This window comes from Ailuropoda melanoleuca, chromosome 10 (genome assembly GCF_002007445.2).
Source record: "Ailuropoda melanoleuca isolate Jingjing chromosome 10, ASM200744v2, whole genome shotgun sequence".
Lineage (NCBI taxonomy): Eukaryota > Metazoa > Chordata > Mammalia > Carnivora > Ursidae > Ailuropoda > Ailuropoda melanoleuca.
Genome location: NC_048227.1, coordinates 8821830 through 8842282, shown reverse-complemented (window position 1 = coordinate 8842282; position 20453 = coordinate 8821830). Strand labels below are relative to the sequence as shown.

General features: G+C 49.3%; 1 protein-coding gene across 3 annotated transcripts in view; it reads right to left on the bottom strand.

Annotated features, from left to right (window-relative positions):
- Positions 1-20453, bottom strand: part of HIP1 (huntingtin interacting protein 1) — a 148460-nt gene that overhangs the window by 25212 nt on the left and 102795 nt on the right. For 2 of the 3 annotated variants that reach the window (XM_002923472.4, XM_034669985.1), the window contains exons 3-9: positions 20065-20207; positions 19750-19806; positions 13025-13105; positions 9409-9485; positions 8927-8988; positions 4793-4933; positions 2530-2587 (exon numbers count right to left, since the gene is read on the bottom strand). In XM_002923472.4, the coding sequence (XP_002923518.2) occupies positions 2530-2587; positions 4793-4933; positions 8927-8988; positions 9409-9485; positions 13025-13105; positions 19750-19806; positions 20065-20207 (619 nt within the window). Of the gene's footprint in view, positions 1-2529; positions 2588-4792; positions 4934-8926; positions 8989-9408; positions 9486-13024; positions 13106-19749; positions 19807-20064; positions 20296-20453 lie in introns of all 3 variants that reach the window. The other variant, XM_034669984.1, reaches the window with a different exon arrangement.

Genomic DNA, 20453 nt, shown 5'->3' with positions numbered 1-20453 from the left:
CTCTGAGGATACACCACCTAACCATAGGAATTGGGAAGGGATCTTCATTACTAAGGGAGATCCCTTTGTTGTGGGGCTCTGTGTTATCTCCCCAGTTAGACTAGAAGCTTCTAGGGGGCAGAGACTGGGCCCTGCTGAGCTGGGTTCACCACAGTACCACGCGCAGAGGAATTAACTCATCAAGACCTCATTGCAGAAAAGTAATCTATTTGTACTGTGTCCCAATCTTGGATGGGTATGGGAATGAAGAGACCAGATTATTTCCTCATCTTCGCATCTCCATTTTGAATCGAAACATGGAAGGCTGAGGAAGCAGAGAGCACCAGACAGATTTCCTGAGAGGAAAGAGGGTCGTGGGTCTCTGTGCCCTCTCCCTGCAGCACACAATCTCCCCCAGCTCAGCCCAATAAACTAAACCCCTGGGGTTTCATGCCAGCCCTTCTGACCCCAAGGTTGGGACTGCCCCAGTGAGGTCCTTGGTGTTTTCCCTGAATTTGGGGACACGGAGGCCTCAGGGAGCCGCCAGGTCTGCACAGATGAGGTTTTTATAGGCTAGAAAAAAATGGAAGGAAATAAAATCACCTGACCACACATGCCCCTCCTTCTGGGCTGCAGCCAACAGTAATAGGCCGCATTGCTTTCATAAGCTACTGGAATTTACCATTCCAGGAAATCAGCCCCAGGGCCTGTCTCCTAGAATTTAATAAGTCATTTATTATAGAATAAACATATAAGGCTTTTCAAATGGAAAAAGGAAACCGGGAGGTTAGCACAACCCTGAACTTGGCCTCTGACTGCTGCCCGGGAACCAGCAAGACAAGCCTGAGCTTGGGATTTGGCAGCTATGATTCTTCTCTGTTGTCAAGGCCAAAGAAACTAACAGGCAAAACAAGAGGGTCAAAGACAGCGTGCTGAGCCCCAGTGCCCTTCTCGTCACCTGGGTTCTCTCTCCCACGCCATTCCTTCCCCTCTTCCTTGGGCACACGTAACGAACAATAAACCGTACTTCTCCCCTCGCCAGCGATTCTCTTTCCCAAATGCACAGAATAATTTACCCTTCAGTCAGACAAGCTCTTCCTCTTCTAGACAAGACAGCTGGTTTACGAGCTTAGTAATTTATCCAAATATTTATGCGTAATTGGCTGCTACGTATCAGGGGCTAGGGATGTAATAATGGAGAGTCGAGCAGAAATAAAGCTGTGCTAAGAACCACGAAAGAAATAAATTAGGTGCTGGGCTGGAGAGTATGGGGGCGGGGCTGGGGTTGGAGGAACAGGAGAGGAAGAAGACCTGACTCAAATAAGAGATTTAAGATTTAAGGCCAGAGATGTCTTTGTGAGGAGGTGACCAATGATGTCCCAGAGCCGGCCGGGCTGGGAGAAGAGCCTCCCAAGGAGAGGGAACAGCAAGCATGAAGGCCCTGATGGAGAAATGAGCCAGGAGCGTTCCAGGAACTGGAAAAGAACCCCATGCGGTGGAAACACCATAAGCCCTAAAGATGAGGTCGGAGATGGCAAGCAGGGCCTTGCAGACCATGGAGAAGAGATTGGATTTTATTCTCAGTGTAATCAGAAGCCGCTAAAAAGGCCCTGAGCAAGGGAATGATGTCTTTACGAGGTTGTTCTAACTGCTGGGGTAGGGGGACAGGATTTCAGGGGGCAGGAGCGGAAGCCCAGGGCACCTGCCATATTGGAGGGTCCAGGCACACAACAATGGTTCCCCGAAAGATGGGAGCTATGACTGGAGCCAAGATGTACATGCACAGCATCTGCCAGTGGACTGGACATGGGGGATGAGGACAATGGTGAGTTCCAGACCTCTGGCCTAAACAGATGTAGTAGCATTTACTGAGATACAAAGGGCTGGGGAGGAAAAATTTGGTTTTTATTTTTTTTAATTTTTTTTTATTTTTAGAGAGAGGGAGAGAGAGAGAGAGCACAAGCAGAAGGGGGAGAGGGACAGAGAATCTCAAATAGACTGCATGCCAAGCACAGAGCCCAGCGTGGGGCTTGATCCCATGACCCTGCTATCACAACACAAGCTGAAACCAAGAGTCAGACGCTCAGTCAACTGCGCCACTCAGGCACCTGGGGAGAAAAAGTTTGGGGAGGAAAACCTAGAGCTCGGTTTGAGATGGAAGACAGACAAGTGGGTGCGTGAGCTGGAATTCAGAGGCAAGTCTCAGTCAGCTGGAGATACCAATTTGGGTGTTGCTTTTCATGCACATGGTATAAGACTTTATGTGGTCTGAAAACACAGGGAGCAGAAAGAAAGGATGAAGCCCTGGGCATATACAGCAGGCGATAAATGAATGCATGGTATCGCCTTCTTCGACACGCTCATGTGGGTTTTGTTAGAGAACTAACAGCTTCGCCAACCAGTGGTAGGTTTGCTGCCATCCTCGTCACTTTCCTTCACCACACTGCTTTACCAAGCTGATACCCTCATTCCTCAATCATTTCAAAGCAGGTGCTCTTGCGTGGACTAATTGAGTTTATAGCATTCGTTTCTCTCCCTTAAGCCACTTACTTCGTGAACTGCTCCATGAAACGGTCCCGGTGGCCTTGCAGGGTGTCGGCTGGGAGACCTGGAAGAAATTGGGAAAAGGGTGAGAGGGCAGAGGAGGACCACAGGAGGACCAGGCGAGCCACAGTGGGGCTCTGGAGGGAGAGGACCATCCACCCTCGGGCTTGTGGCCAGCGCTGCTGGGGGTGTGGGCATTCCTGGCCTAGAGCTGCCCCAGGGACGGGGTCTGGTAACCAAGGGGGCCCAGAAGGGCCAGCAGTGAGTCTAAGGGCGCTTATCCTCCACATCTGTCCTTCCGTTTGTTCCTGCAGCGTGAGCCATTCTGGGCGCAGTGGGCTGGAAGTTGTGTCCCTGACCACGGAAGACGCCGTGGTGACCTGATCAAGCATGAGGACGGACCCCCAGCAGCTGGTGGAGGTGTGGGTCTCCCAGAGGTACGTGCAATGGGTCGGTCCAGTGCAGACGTTAGCCTGCGAGGGATCCATAGAACCTGCCTGAGAGAATCCCTGCCAGAAGGCAAAGATTATAGAACAACGCTCAGGCTCCCGGTCCGGTGCTCACTTGGTCGCAGCCAACGGCAAGATGCTGGACAAGCAGCAGCCTCTTAGACCAGCCTCCTCCCCCTATAGGGCGGGTTCTCTGAGGTCCCTTCTCCTCCCAGAATGCGTGACACTGTGTACTTCAACTATAAATCACAACTCAGTGATCCCCTTATTTCTTGTTTTATTCCTTAGTGCACATTTTAGGAATTTTTGAATAGGTGATACGTTTATACTTGGTACAAAGAGAGAGTACGTGCATATTATATGATAATTCAAAACACCCAGTATATAGTGGATGACAATGGCACTTTACCTCAGTGGCCTCTCTCCCCAGAACACTTAACCCCAGTCATGAGAAAAACATCAGGCAGACTTAAATCTGGGCACATTCTACAAGCGTGCGACCAAATCTCGAAACTGTCAAGGTTGTCAACACAGAGAAAGTCCAAGAAACTGAGACAGCCAAGAGGAGGCTAGGGAGACACAATGACTCAATGTAATATGGTGCCCTAGATGGGATGTTAGATAAAAACCATGGAAATCTGAATCAAGTATGGACTTCAGTTGATAATAACACATCAACATTGGTCCATTCATTGTGACAAATGTACCATATTAACGTAAGATATTAACAATAAAGGAAACTGGGTTCAGGGTACGGGGCACTTTCTGAACCATCTTTACAACTTTTCTGTAGATCTAAAACTATTCTAAAATGAAACCTTTATTTTTTAGAGACATACATATTGTGTAGGGCAACTGCCTTTCTTGTCTTGGGATTCAGTCCACCCTCTGCCCCTCTGGGTGTGCTCACTTGCTCCAAAGCCCTCTGAACGTCTAAACTCCGATTCCAACCTCCCTTCCATGAGATGCTCCTGGATTAACCTGAGTGATGCTGCTTCCTGCCCCCCCAAAATAACTAGACCCACTTCTCGTCAAAGACCACAGTTCTAGAGTATCCCTTGTCCCGTCTTCCAAAACACATCCTGGCACTTTGCCCTTTGCCAGGGCTGTAACACCTTGCTAGTATCCACTCAGGACTTGATTTTTGTTGGTTCTCCATCATCCACACATCCTGCACGTCTATATCCCTCATGGGGACGCCTCTTTGTGTGGCCCAGAAACCACCCACGTCAGCTTCACCTGGGGTACGGTTTCACCATGCACACCTCGAACCTACCAGACCTACAGGAGCAGGACCCACACGCATTGTCTTAAACAAGGAGCCCACAAAAGTATAAGAACGTCACAAGACCAGTTGTTTCCAAAATAGAATCTGCAAAGGCATGCCAGGGATCCATGGCTGGGTAGGGGCTGGCCCACCACTGTACGAGAGCAGCTCTGTTTTACGTTTTCTATTTCCCCACCAAATTCTACGTGTACAGAGAAACTGTGTGCATGAACACTTTGGAAACCACTGTCCTTGCACCTGTGGGTCCAGGCCATGTCTGGGATCATTCGTGTGGGTCCTATAATACGTGACATGTGTGGACGGAGATGTGGTGAAGCCAGAAGTGGAGGGAGGGAGCTGTCCCAGGACACCGCTATGGAGAGCCAGGTGCTTCCTTGACCAAGGCTTGTGCCCTGCTTTTCACTCTTCAGAGGGTCAGGAGCTCTAGGGCCTTTGGGAGCAGCAGCAGGAAGGGCACGGAAGGGACAGCCTCTCGCTGTAATCCTCCTTCAGGCCAAAAGCGCATAGAGAAGATCCGGCCCATCGTACTCACAGGAGTGGAGTTTGAAGAGGAGCTTGACGGTGTAGTCGTACAGATGGCTGCAGTCCAATATGACCTGGATCAGCGGCGCGAGGCGGCACTGGCCGGCTGTCGTCACGGACACAGAGCGGGACATGTCCAGGGAATTGAACACTAGGGAATTAAGGGGACACAGGCAGTAGGGGATAGAAAACTACAGGCGACCTTCTCAGAGGGGCAGAAAGCAGAGGTCTGACACACACCAAGGACCCAAGCTCTGTGCACACGCTACGTCATCAGACGCAGTTAGCCCTTACAGCACTCCCGCGGGACAGGTACTCACAGGAGCAAACAGGGTGAGTCCCCTGAAGGCAATCACATGGGGGAAAATAGCACACTTCGATCAGAACACGAAGGAGGGAGTAATGCAGTCCTGGCTTCCTAGGGGGCTTGCCACAGGGTCTTGGGACACCAGAAGGGGACACGTGCAGGAGCCCCAGGGCACATTGCTCCCTGTGTCTTGCTCCACGGACCCCTGGACCCCTCCACATTACCCTCTGCCCCCCCAACCCCTTGGTTGTTTTTTTTTTAATTTTAGGGAGAGAGAGAGAACCCAAGCAGGAGGGGCAGAGGGAAAAGGAGAGAGAATCTAAAGTAGACTCCACGCAAAGCGCTGAGCCCAACACGGGACTCGATCCCATGACTCTGAGATCACAACCGGACCCGAAATCAAGAGTTGGATGCTCAGCTGACTGCGCCACCCAGGCGCCCCGTACCTCTCGTTCTTAAACTAAGCAACCAGACGCCTGGCCGTGGACCCTCAGTGTGCACACCACTGGCCAGAGCCGAACTCCGTCCTGCAGAGGCTACCCACCACCTGGGAGACTCCACCACGGCCAGCATCGAGAAAAACCAGTGAGCGGGGCTGCCCCGGAGGAAAGCCCAGAGCGGCTGTGTTCAGCCTTCCCTGACTGCACTAATCCCTGTTAACTGGCTTACTCTGGCAGCTGAAAAAAAAGGAAAAAAAAAAAATCCCAAACAGTTCTAATTAAAAGGCAGCTTTTCTTTTTGACACAAATTAAAAGCAGCTGTCACGGCAAGGCGGCCATCCTCAAGGCTACTGGCTTCCTTGGGCTCCCCTCTGGCAAGAAATCACAGACTGTTCCATCCTCCAGCCCGCCCGCTGCTTTCCAGGAATGCCCCTTGGCATCCGGTAACATCTAGAGCAGTGTGACCGTGGACAAGTTACTCAACCTCTCTGTGCCTCCTGATGCGTTTCTGTAAAATGCAGGGGGTTCTAATAGCATGTACCTCACAAAGGTCTTGCATGTATTCGAGGACAGTGTCGCGTAAAGTGCAGGGCATTGCAGCGGTTCTCGGTGCTGGCTTTGAGATTCATTAGAATCCCCTGGGGAAATTTAAAATCCAATGTTTGCCTGCAACTCCCCTACCTCCCATTCTGTTTTAATTGGTCTGGGGTAGGGTTGGGGTGTAGGTGCGTTTCAAAAACCCCCCAGGTGATTCTAACAGGCGGCTAGGGTTGAAAGCTCTATTTTCTAGCTGAGTGGTTCTCATGAAGCAGAATCAGCCGGTAGCACTGTGCAACAGAATTCTGTGATGACGTAAGTGTCCCTATGAACCGTTCAATATGGTGGCCACATGGGGCTACGGGTGCCTGAAATATGGCTATTGCAACCGAGGACCTGACTTTTTAATGTTATTTAGTTATGATTTATTTCGGGTTGCGTGGGTGGCTCAGTCGGTTAAGCGCTTGCCTTCGGCTCAGGTCATGATCTCAGGGTCCTGGGATTGAGCCCCGCATTGGGCTCCCTGCTCATCGGGGAGCCTGCTTCTCCTTCTCCCTCTGCCTGCTGCTCCCCCTGCTTGTGCTCTCTCTCTGTGTCAAATAAATAAAAATTTTAAAAAATTATGATGTAATTAATTTAATATAATTAATTTAAATTAATTTCAATAGGCACTACCATATTGGACAGTGGCTACCATACTAGACAGTGTAGACCTGGCGGAGGAGAGGGGTGCGGCGCTGCTAAAACACAGATGGCTGGGTCCCACCCTCAGAGATTCAAATTCAGGAGGTCTAGGGGGGCACCTGGGGCTTTGCATTTCTAACAAGTTCTCAGGAGATGCTGATGCTGCTGGCCCAGGGACCACAACTGGAGAACTGTTGCAAGTGCTGGAAATCAATGTTAACTGTAACTGGCCCACGTTTCCCACAGTTGAAATCCAGGGACACCTGAGGATACTGGCTGGCACCTTGCAGGGTCACAGACTAGGACTCAGAAGCTGGAGAGACTTCTTCCAACCAGTTCCCTTGGTTTTTGCAGCACACAGTAGGGAACTGAGGATGGGAAAGGGAGCGGGGGAGATGAGTGGTAGAGGGCTCTGGATTTCAAATCAATGCTCACTCAGGGGCAAGAAAGCCACCACCATTTAACCATGTTGGGGTTTGTGCCAAGACTTGGGGTATCTCCACTCTAGAAAACTCGAAGTGGCTGATTCACTTCCAACAATCCCACAGCGTTGGGCTGGATATTGACCCTCTTTTATGAGCACTGTTCCCCTGTCCTTTCCTCATTGCTGTTTATATGAGGCACGCATTCTTGAATTTTGGGGAGCTCTTGCTGTATTCCAGGCACTGGGCTAGAACAGAGGGAAGTAACTCAAAGACGAGTAGGACATGATTCCTGATTCCAGGGAGGAGCTCAGCATCCAGTGGTAATGATATAAATAATCAACACATATAAAAACAGCCAGGCAAGGGTGCCTGGGTGGCTCAGTCGGTTAAGCATCCACCTGTTGGTTTCGGCTCAGGTCGTGATCTCATGGGTCGTAGGATCAAGCCCCAACTTGGGCTCCACACTGAGTGAGGAGTCTGCTTGAGATTCTCTCTCTTCCTCTGCCCCTCCCACTTGTGCTCACTCTCACTCTACGATAAATAAATAAGTCTTTAAAAAAATGAAAAAATAAAATAAAATGCATCTGTACCATTTCTCCTACCTGGCTGGGAACACCTTAGGGCAGGGATTCTATTCTGTGTTTCATTTTTACTTCTCTATTGACTTTTGTAGAAGAAGGTTGCTAGCAGGCTAAGTACCTTCTTTTTTCTCCTACAAACCACGGTTCCCAGCCGTTTGTGGTGATCCTCTCACACATCCAGCCTGAACTGAATGGCCAAAGTACTAAGGCATTTGCCGTCCTGGCCCAGGTCTGGCCTAGCACTGGCCGCTAACAGGCTGGTTCTAAGTAGCTGCTGCACACACAAACATACCAAAGGAAGGTGCAATTCAGGGGGACAGAGCGGCTGTTTTTCCTGAGAAAATCAGAGCCCCAGGAGTGAGTCCCACGTGTCAGAGTGCTGAGAAGGTCGCCAAGCCTGTGCACAAATACTCCCAGCTCGGAATCCACTCTTTCACGGAGCTGCACACTTGTCATGGAACATCCCGGATCTTAGAAAATGGGCTCTTCTGTTCCCCGGGAGAGAAGGGGGAGCCATGCTGGCAGATGTGGGGAAGAGTGGACCGCAAGAGAAGGAACGGACTGTTTCCTTCCTGATTCCTGTCAGGGAAGTGTCAGGGGCTGACAGCTGGGAGGCACCAGAACGCTCAGCGAAGGGAGCCTGGAAGGGCGGCCAACTCCCCTTGCTAGTGGAAAGGGGCTCCGTGGGCCTCTCACATGGACTTGGCCAACAACTCAACTCGACCAGCTGGTCGACCCTGTCTGCTGACCAAACAGCACACGGTAGCCCCTCCTCCTGAGCAGGAATCCGTCCTGAGTGCCAGCCCAGCTGAGTGGCAGACAAAGCACCAGCCAGCACTGGGGCCACAGTCTGAAGGTTATCAAAAAGGTCAGACCTGTCTTCGGGCTCTGGGAGGCCTGGGCTTCCAGAGGGAGGCCGGCAGGCTGGGGAGCACGGTCGTTCTGCTCAGAATGAAATCACCGACTCTGAAAATACTCACGAGCTCCAGCCCCTCCCTGCACCAGAGACAAGGAGAGCAGAGATAGGGTGCGGATAGTCCCATTTCCTGGCCTGTGCTACACAACCTTGTAGGGAGGAGGGGGCTGGGACGGCTGGTCCAAGCCAGGAACAAAGCTTGGAATTAGGCAATTCCCATAAGAGCCTGGGTCAGATGGGAGGGAGAGACTCACCAGTTTGGAAGAGGTTAAGTTCACACTCCAGGTAGTCAAACATCTCCACTGTTAACTGGAAACTGGACACGAGAGGAGAGAGCTTATATTCCAGAGCCTGAGGCCAGTGCTTCACCTATCCCCTCCCCCCGCTGCTGTGTTGCTGTCTCTGTCCCCAGTGCATATGTGCGTGCACACACATACAAACACATCCACCCACACACACCCAAGCCTTAGCCCCCACCTACGTGGGCCTTAAGGCCATTTGAAGATCAAGCAGGGTGAATTCCACAGTGACAGAGGCAGAGGGGAGGACAGGTGCCATTCTGGGTGGGGAGGGCAGAGGGTGACGCCCAGAACCCGGTCTGGATGAGGCACCAGCACTAAGTGGCCCCACCCCAGCTACTGCCCTTGCCATCATCAGGCCCTGTGTGACCCCAGCTAGAGTGGCAACATTGAGCTTTCTTCCCCGTTGGGTCCACAGCACGAGGACGGCCACTCACAAGTTGTTAACGTCGCTCTCTCCAGCCTCATCCAGCTGCCGGTCGCTCATCTGAAGGTTGCCCGGGAACCTGGGATTCTGGAAAGGGAGGCAGAGGAATGAAGTCAAGTCGACTAAGCCGACATCAGGCAAGCCGGCTTGGGCAGCAGCAGGCTTGATTCTGCTCGTGTAGCACCCACACCCTTCGTGGGGGGATGTGTCAGCGCACCAGACCCCCCGACCAGCTCACAGCAGAGAACATCCACTACCCATCGTCAGAGATGAAGGCTGCATCCCACCCCTGGGAGCCAGGACAGGTCTCCGCCCTAACAATTCACGTCCCGGGACATTCTTCTAAAGATGCTCTCTGGCACTGCAGTGAGACGCAGTGTGACAGCGGCTGGCCCTCAACCATCCACGAGGCGCAGACAGTCCTGCATCTGCATATCCCCAGTACATTCTGATCCCCACCCATGCTTCCCTCTGTCCTTCGGCCACTTCCCGAAGCTGCCATTGTGAGCTCGGGGAGGCAAACCCATTTTCGTACTGGCTTTAGGGAAACAAAATGAAACAAACCTGAAGGTAGGAAAACATTCCATCATGCGCCCCGCCCCCAAAGCCAGGAGAAATTATTATGCATCATCAATCTTGTCAAATATCCGTATCATCATCTTTTCCCCAGTGTGGCCCACCAGGAGTGGATGGAATGGGGGGCAAAGGGAAAGGTGCAGACGGGCACAGGTGGGTGGCCAGTCAATCAAGGGGGTCTCAATTCCACGGAGAATATTTTAGGCTCTGAAGACAGAAATCCTCCACTGCACACCTGGCTCTCCCCTCTGCCCTGGCCGCCCCCTCCCGCCCTTGGCTCAGCAACCCCACTCCTCTGTCTCAGAGCCAGCCAGTTCCTTGAGCGCCCCCTTCTGGCCGTATTTAACCTCCTCGCTCAGTCTGGACCTTACGGAGACCTGCTCCGGTGTCCCTCGCCCTTCTTGCTGCCTGTCTTTCCACCACACTGCTGTCAAAACCTGGTGAGCCTGGGTCTTTGGGGGAACTAGCTGCCAACATCCCGGGAGAAGGACTCACAGCTGGAGTTCCCTTTAATCATGTTCTCCAGCCTTAGTGCCCCTTCCCAGTCCTTGCTACTGGCCCCGACAGGCTCCCCTTTCCATCAACGACTGTTCCGCTCTCAAACTGGGTGCCCGGCTCCCACACCACCACCCTGGTACGTGCCTTCCTCCTTACATCACCGGAACTCCCTCAGCATCCTGCTTCCCACTCCCTTCCCCGTTTTGAATGTGCCAGCTGTCCTTCTGTTCCTCCAGCTTCAAAAGAGGAAGGGCCAGCCTCTCTCCTGACTCAGGATCAGCCCTCCTTGTACGCTATTCCATCTGATCTAGGTTCTGGTTCATTCTGTCCCTCATGCAAGGGGTCCTGATTGAGCACCTGTTCTGGGCTAGATGCTGGGCAGGACGCAGGACACGAGGAGACACACACATCTGTCCTCCTCCTGGAGCGTGCAGTCCAGAGTGCCCATGGCCTCACTCTGCTTCCCTGGGCTCCTACACTTCTTCTGATCGCCCAGGTCCTTCCCACGGGCCCCACATCTCCCTAGGTGTTGCCCCCCCACCCCTCCTGCCAGTCTTCAGAGAGTCCCTACCACTCTTGCCTGTCCTGGGGACCACCATCATCCTCATCTGTCTCTCACTGTCTTCCACTCTGAGTGGGACGGTCTCACACAGCTGCCCGGTCACCCTCCCTCTCCACCTGCCTGTTCCTCACATTGACGTGGATCTGTGGCGCATTCCTCAGGAACCCCAAATTGCGCTGGGCCTCAAGCCGTTCTGTCTACAGCTGACCCTCTGACTGAACGGCCACCCTGCCCTTCTTCAGTGGGCCCTCTCTCTACCTGCAAGGTGGCAGCCAAGGATCTGGGGGTGTGGGGGAGGCGGGAGTGTACTCCTTGCGAGGGAGGGAGGGGAACGAACTGTGGGGCCAGAGGGCAGACCGGCAGACTGTATGTCCAACACTGGCTGCCCCTCCGGTTCGACCTGCTGCCTTTACGTGACTTCGATAGTCTACCTTGGCTGGTGTGGTCCCTGTCCCATCCCCTTGAATCCAGGGACCCCTGTGACTGCCTCAACCCATATAGGACAGTAGAAAGGATGCTCTGTAACTTCGAGTCCGGGTCATATAAATGCCACCCACTTCTACCTTGTTCTCTTGGGAAATTGGCCGGGCTGCAAGGAAGGCCTTACTAGCACTGAGACTTGATGAGGGAGATGACAGGCCAGCTCCACACTGTCCCAGCTCCAGTCAGCACCGGACTGGGACCACAAAGAGGACTTGCAGCCTGCAACTGCCTGGCCCAGCCCTTCTGGAACTCCTGCCCCACAGAAGGTATGAGAGATGATAAAGGGTTGCTGGTGTTTCAGCCACTGAGCTGGGGGTGAGCTCAGGTGTCCTGCCCGTGAGAAGCCTACCTGGGTGGCCGGCATCTGGGCACGGCACCCCATTACAAGCTCTGGTACCATCAATGCATCTCTCAGTTCTGGTCCTCACTGGACTTGCCTGGCTTGTCTCCCAAGCAAATACGACTCCTGGAGGCTGGCCCAAAGTCCCTTCACCTTTCTCTCTTCAGAACCTAACCCTGGGCTGCGGCAAGCACCCGGCTCTACACAAGCAGAGGGAAGGGTTGCCACTGAGCAGAAGGGGCTTTCGTGCCGTCAGGCCTGGGTTCAAGTCCCACCTCACCACCAAGCAGCTGCGTGACAAGGCAAGACACTCGACTGTGTTCCCAGTTTCATCTTCCTCGGCTATAAGAATACCTCCTTCCTCTGGTCGCAGCAGGGATTAAACGATACACAGGACTGGCTAGCAGAGCAGGGCGGGTTCCGTTAATCGGAGCCACGCCACCCTCCCCGCCCCCCTGGCCGAGTCCATAAGAGGTAAATCTCCTTCCTTCCCCATTTCCAATGCCAGCTCCCCACCTGCTGTCAGGCCATTCCTCCCGACCCCTGCTCCACTCACACCCTCCCTCCACCGTCTACCTCGGCCTGCTTCCTTATCTTCCCCTTCGATGCCACAGCCCTGCATCATTTCAGAAGGCCTCTGGCTCCTGCTACAGGCTCGCGGGACTGCTCTGAACTATGACACGGTGCCGAAGGTACGTAAGCCTCCTCCCCTGATGGATCCGGACACTCCTGACCAGCAGGCCCTTTCTACCTGTCCTCCCCTGCCACCTGGTTACCCAGCACGACGGTTTTACCTGCACTGGGCGCATTAGAAATACTGTCTAAGGCCACAGGCAGACGCAAAGAAGGTTCTGTGTGGGAAATCACTACATAAAAGGGATTGTTTTTATTAACAGTCAAGGCAGTGCTTCTGAAACATTTTCCTAAGGCAGCCTAGTGGATAGGGCTCCTCTCTGTAAAATGGGGAATAAAAGGTCTGGAAGATGTGGGCCCAAATCCCAGTTCTGAGTCCCACTGCTGCCGTAAAACAGCTTCCTCTTGCAGGATATGGTATAAACACCCCCTGAGGGGCCCGGGCAGCCTTATTCCTGGGAAGACCTGAGAGTTCGGCCCACAGACGTGCCAGGGTGGGGCGGGGGGCTACAGGGCAGAACCGCTGGCACTCACTTTGGTGTGATATTCCATCTTCGTCCTTAGCAGTCTGAGGTAGATGCTGCAGAGCTGTCCATACCCCTCACTCAGGTGGCCCTTTCGGGAAAAGAAAAGAAAGTAGGGTATCCATACTAACATTTGGGGGAGAGACTGACAGCCAGGACTTCTGTTTTCAACAACATATATATATTTTTTTCTGATTCTGAAAATAACATGGTGGAAAATTTTGGAAAATACAGACAAGCACAGGTACAAACAAATCACCCTTAATCTAAATGCCGGACAGAAACATGGTGAACATCCTGGAGAACAAAATGTTACTTTATTTAATGTTTTTTTTTTTAATTTAAAAAGATACTTTTTTTAAAGGTTTTTTGTTTTTTGTTGTTGTTTTTTTTTTTTAATAATCTCTATACCCAGCATGGGGCTCGAACTCATGATCCTGAGAGTAAGAGTCGCATGCTTGGGGCGCCCTGGGTGGCTCAGTCAGTTGAGAGTCTGACTCTTGATTTCGGCTCAGGTCATAATCTTGGGGTCGTGAGATCAGCGATCGCTGGTTGTTTGGTGCAGAGTCTGCTAGAGATTCTCTCTCTCTCCCTCTGCCCCTCCTCCTGTTCGCACTAAATAAATAAATAAATAGGGGCACCTGGGTGGCTCAGCAGGTTAAGCCTCTGCCTTCCACTCAGGTCAGGATCCTGGAGTGCCAGGATCCAGGCCCGCATCAGGCTTCCCGCTCGGTGGGGAGTCTGCTTCTCCCTCTCCCTCTACTCCTCCCCTGCTCGTGTTCTCTCTCTCTCGCTCACTCTCTCTCAAATAAATAAGATCTTAACAAAATAAGCAAATAAATAAATAAATAAATAAAATCTTTTAAAGAAAAGTCACATGCTCTTCTGACTGAGCCAGCCAGGTGCCCCTGAAATAATGCAGACATTATTTTTTCGAGCTGTTTTAGGTTCTTAGCAAAACTGAGCAGAAAGTACAGGGATCTCCCATATACCCCCTGCTCCCATGTGTACAAAACCGCCCCCACTGTCAGCATCAGCACCAGAGTGGGACATTTGTTCCAACTGAGGAAATTTCGCTGGTACATCATCGTTGCTCAAAGTGAAGTTTACATTAGGAATCACTCTCAGTATGGTACATTCTATGGGTTTTGACATATGGATAATGTCCTGTACCTATATTATGGTATCACGCACAATAGTTTCACTGCCTTAAAGATCCTGTGTTCCACCTTTATTTTAAATTATAAAATGGAATCCTCATGAGCTGAACAGCTGGGGTTCCCACATGAGCGCTAACTTCTATATCTTCTTCTGGGTGTACCTACATCCTCTAGAGTACAGGAACCCCACTGAGACATGCCTTGAAGGCCACCAAAGGGAGTGGGGTCATCAGAGGATGTTAAAAATATCAATGCCAGAGATCAGACTCTTTCCTAATGTATTAGTTTTCTATGAAAAATCGTATTTTATGAATTGTACATTATACTTGTTCACCATGGAAAAATTAGAAAAATTAGAAAGAAGAGGACAGCAGACAAAGCAAAACTATGCTCAACATCGAAGACAACTATATTCCACATGAAAATGCACCAGGATCAAAAAAGCAAGAGATGAATTGATCATAGACTTCAATGTAAAGCCTAAAACTATAAAAGTCACAGGAGGTAACAGATGACCTTGGGTATGGCAATGACTTTTTAGATAGAACACCAGAGTCGGGATCCATGAAAGAAATAATTGATCATCAAACTGGACTTCATTAAAATTAAAAAAAAAAAAGTCTAGAAAAGTCACTGTTGAGGGAATGAGAACTCACAGCCTGGGATACATCTGATAAAGGACTGTTATCCGAAACATACAAAGTAAGCTTAAAACTCAACAGTAAGAACACAAACAACCGGATTAAAAAAATGGGCCAAAGACCTTAACAGACACCTCCCCAAAGAAGATATACAATGAATGTACGAAGAGATGTTCCACGTCGTACGTCACCAGGAGACACAAAGTAAAACAACACTGAGCTACTAGTACACACTTATCAGAACAGCCAAAATCCAGAATACTGGTAACACCAAATTCCAGTGGGGATGTGGGCAACAGGAGCCCTCCCTCGTTGCTAGGTGGGAATGCAGGATGGTGCAGCCACTTTTGAAGACAGTTTGGCAGTTTCTTATAAAATTAAACTTACCCTTAACCACACAATTCAGCAATGGCACTCCTTGGATTTACCCAAAGGAGTTGAAAACTTATGTCCAAACACCACCTGCTCATGGGTGTTTATGGCAGCCTTATTTATAACTGCCGAAACGTGGACGCAACCAAGACACTCCGTAGTTGGGGAATGGATAAATAAACTGGTATACTCCTTCAATAGGGTAGTACTGAGCACTAAAAGTGAAATGAACTGTCAAGCTCTGAAAAGACACAGAGGAATTTTAACTGCATGTTATTAAGGGAAAGCAGCCAATCTGAAAAGGCTACATACTGCAGGATTCCAATTCCATGACATTCTGGAAAAGGCAAAACTGTGCAGACAGTAAAATTAGACCAGTGGTTGCCAAGGGCTGGGGGAGGTGGGGAGGGATGAATAATTGGAGCACGGAGGATTTTTGAAGTCAGTGAAACTGTTCTGTGTGATACCACAGTGACGGGTACATGTCCTGATACATTTGTCCAAAGCCACAGAATACACGATGCCACAACACAAGCAAACTATAATGCCAACTATGGACTTCAGGTGATTATGATGTTCTCAGTGAAGGTGCATCACTTGTAACAAATGTACTATGCTGGCAGGGGATGTTCATAAAGGGGGATACTACACGTGTTTGGGGGCAGGGGTTCTATGGGAAATCTCCATACTTCCTGCTCAATTTTGCTGTGAACCTAAAACTTACTCCAAAATAATAATAATAATAATAATAATGATAATAATAATAATAATAATAATGGGGTACCTGGGTGGCTCAGTCAGTTTCGTGGCTGACTCTTGATTTTAGCTCAGGTCATGATCTCAGGGTTGTGGGATCAAGCCCCAGGTCGGGCTTGTACTGGGGGTGGAGCCTGCTGGGGATTCTTTCTCTCCTCTCTCTGCCCCTCCCCACACTGGGGTGCACTCTCTTTCTCACTCTCAAATAAATAAATAAATTTTAAAAAAATAATAAGGTCTTAATTTAAAAAAAAAAGTAAAAAGGTTTCTAATATCGAGAAACTCTCAGCCAAATGGAAGAGACAACTACATAGGAAGCAAGGCCTAAAGGAATTCTGGTTTGGATAACGAGTCAGGCTAGGTATCTGGGTTGACCTTACCACTGAAAACTACTAAAATATTGGGTAAAACATTTAAAACTTCTTTTTGAAGGCATTAATGAACTAATGAGAGGGAAAGGAATCCTCAGGCCACGGACTGAGTCCATACAGGTACTAGGAGAATAAGTGGAATGCTGGGGTGATGGAGTTGGCGGGGACGGGGGTTTTGCCATACCAGGTAGACTGAACTTTGGTTTTCTGGGCCTCAGGAGCCAGGTGGTGAATAGGAGGCAGGGCTCTGGCCTGCTCATGTTGAAAAGTCTGGTGTAAGAGGCAAAGACTGACTGCTTCCCTAGTGTAGGGGAACTAAGGGTGAACTGGAAATAACACAGATCCCAGCACTCCTGAACCAAAGGAGTCCTCCCCGAGGACCTCAAACCACTGTTGTGATCAGAAGGAGGGAAAAACAACTCCTGGGAATTGGACCCAGGAGCCAGAACTCAAGGGGATGTGCCTGGAATTCACAAAACCTTAAGTTGAGAATTTAATTTAGAGTGATCGCAATGGAAACAAATGCCCATTTTCTCTGGAGGAAACTGACTTGAAAGAGTTCCCACAAGTAAGATTCCTAGGAAAATGAGCAACACACAGCAAAAAATAACTAAGCACAAAAAGAAACTCCATAGCATGAACAACATTCATCAAAAACAATGATCTCAAAGGGCTTTAGATAATGGAAGTATAAGAAATGAAATAGTAGATCACTGCCTAATTTGTCTAAGTAAATAAGAGGCTGTTTCAAAGTACAAGCAGGACACAAGAAATCATAAAAAATGACAAGCAGGTTTCGGGGCAACAAAAAAGAACCCCAAGAAATAAAAGCTAGACTAAAATTATAAATCTTACAGAGAGGTTTAACAATAAATTACACCCAGCTGAAGAAGGAACAAATGAACTGAAATTTAGATTTACTGAAATTATCCAGAATGCAGTAAAGACGCAAACCAGTAGAAAACAATGAAACAGGGGTTTAAAAAATTGGGGTAAGGGGGGCACCTGGCTGGCTCTGTTGGTGGACCATGAGACTCTTGATCTTAGGATTGTGAGTTCAAGCCCCACGTTGGGCATAGAGCTTACTTAAAAAAAAAAAAAAGCGGGGGGGAGGTGTGCCTGGGGCCTGGGTGATTCAGTTGGTTAAGCATCTGCCTTCAGCTCAGGTTATGATCCCAGGGTCCTGGGATCAAGCCCCGTGTCAGGCTCCCTGTCCCTCTGTCTCTCCCCCTGCTTGTGCTCTCTCTCTCTGTTATATAAATAAATGAAATCTTAAAAAAAAAGGCACTGGTGTATAGAGTGGGAAAGACTGACATAACTGGAGTCTCAAGGGTAAATATAGAATGAAGCACAGGCGATAGTTGAAGAGACAAAGAGAATTTTTCATACCTGATAAAAAATATTAACCTTAGGAATCCCAAATAAATCCCAAATAAATTTGTGCCTACTCTTAGTAAGATCTTTAAAATGGCCAGAGGAAAACCAGAGTTGCTTCAAAGAAGGGACAATGAGTCTGACAGCCGACTTCCTGGAAATGATGGAATCCAGAAGTCAGTAGAAGGATATCTTAAATAATATCATCTATGTGCTGAGAGAAAATAACTGTGACCCCAGAATCCTAAACCCAGGGAGAGTACCTTCCACAGAGGTGGGTGAAATAAAGACATTCCCAAACAAGTAAAATAGGTTATTTGCCACCATGAGATTCACCCTAAAGGAAGTAATTCAGGCACGAAAAAAGTGATCACAGATGTCAGAATGCAGATGAAAAGAAAGAAAGAGCACAGAATAAAGCAATTAAAATAAAATATCTTATAGAGTCTAAAAAGAAAAACAAAACCAAAATTAAAATACATGACAACAATAACATACAAGTTTAGGGGGAAGGCATGGAGTGAAAATATTCTAAGGTCTTTGTATTATAGAAGGAACAGCTAAAGATATGAATTTTACCTCTTGATAAACTAAACATGCATTTTGTAATTATTGGATAACATACCAAAGAGTAAAAAATAAAAGCAGAGTTAAAAAAAAAGAATCTCCTAACTAGGGGCACCTGAGTGGCTCAGTCGTTAAGCATCTGCCTTTGGCTCAGGGCGTGATCCCAGAGTTCTGGGATCGAGCCCCACGTCGGGCTCTTCCACTGGGAGCCTGCTTCTTCCTCTCCCACTCCCCCCTGCTTGTGTTCCCTCTCTCACTGGCTGTCTCTCTCTCTGTCAAATAAATAAATAAAATCTTAAAAAGAAAAAAAAAAAAGAAGAATCTCCTAACTAGTATTAAGGGGTGAATGGAATGAGAAAAAAATACCCAATCAATCCAAAGAAGACAAGAAATGAAGAGAAACAGAAACAGGACAGAAGGGGCAAATAGCACAAACTAAAATGGAAGATACAAATCTAAAAATATCTTGTATTACAATAAATATAAGTGGGGTAAATGTACAGCTAAAAGACAAAGACTGCCATTGTAAAGAAAAGCAACAACAAAATACAACTAAATGCTATTCATAAGGGACTTTTCTAAGATATAGAATACAGAAAAGTCAAAAGTAAAAGGGTGGAAAAAGATACACCAGGCAAATTCTAATAAAATAGAAGACCCAAGCTTTCTATGTTTAGAGATATAATCAAAAGCTCTCCAACATGCACCTGGGGGGTTGGGGGACAACTCTTAGCTTTGTTCAGACCAACTAGCCTGTGATGTAGGAAAAGCTGCTCCCTTCTCTGGGCCTGTATTCTCATCAGCAATGGGTGGACTGGAGGACATAATTGCTAACATGCTGTGAGTGCAGACAGATACAGGTAAGAATCTGAAGCAAAGGGCCGGAGCTCTCAACCAATGGAGGCAAAGAGACATATCAGAATCAACCCAGGAAGAGTCTTCAAAATGCAGGTTATGCACTGTCAATACACATACTCCTCGGACAAGAGACTCTAGAGGGATCCTGGCATGTGTATATAAACCTTTTCCAATTGATTCCGATAGCCACCACCTACCTCCTCCCCCATCCAAAGGCACTGAAAATCCCTAGATTCTCAGGAAAGAAGGAAAAGAAAAGGTATTGGCATTAAGAATTGGGAATGCTAGCTCTCAATGTACTGCGACCCGCATTGGACCAGCAGAAGGAAAGATACAGGAATTGTGGCAGAGTCACTGCTGAGGGATCCCAATGCCAGGAGAGCATTACGATATGAGGTTCCACTGGCAGGAGAAACTCCCAGGCCCTAGAACTTCCCTATAACTTCAGGGCCCCCAGGTAGGACTGTGGATATCATGGTACTAGTTGGGGCTATTATTGACCCCTCCTCGATGCTCATGAGAGAAGTCCTAAGCAAGCTGAAAGAGATGAATTCATTCTGTTCCATAGTCCTTATTCTGTGGCCTCTTGGGAAGGAGAGCAGGTGCAGGTGGCCCCAGGTTCATCTCCAAACTCACCCACATCCTGCTCATGTCACTCAATTCATTTTTGTATCTCAGGGAGTCCTTCAGGACCTGGAAAGGGAAGATAACAGGTGATTAGAGAAGAGAAGGCAAGGAGACAGAGGATGGTGTAAGGTGGGGCTGGGGTGGGCAGAGAGGCTGACCAAACAGATAAACCAGCCTCTAACCAGTAACCAAAAGGCCAGGAGAAGGGGGCAGCTGCTCCCCTCTGTGCAGGAGTGGACAGCACTCCCTTTGCCCCAGGCGATCCCACCTTCCCCACATGGGTCCCTGGCTCCCTGGCCATCCCCTGCAGCCCCAGGAACTCACGTTTGGATGTCCATCTCGGAGGAGTTTGTGAAACACATGGCAGAACTTCCAGCAGAGGACAGCGTTGCTAGAGAGGGGCAGCCGGTTGACAACAGACCAAAAGGTCTGTGCCCCTTTCTCATGGTGGGTGCCCAGTATGCACGGTGAGGGAGGGTCACGGAAAACAAAGGCATAGATGGGCCTTTTCCAATCTGTACAAGTGTGCTCTGGGTCAGCAGCGGTCTGGTTTGCCTTTAGCGGGAAGATACCTTGGTTGGAATCGGGGCTTTGCTGTGGGAGGCAGACTCTGCCCTTCCCCTGGGTTTGGCGGAGGGTGTGATGGGGCCTTTCGGGGAATAATGACAGCTCACATTTTAGCAACACCTTACAGCATCTCAAAGTTCTATCCT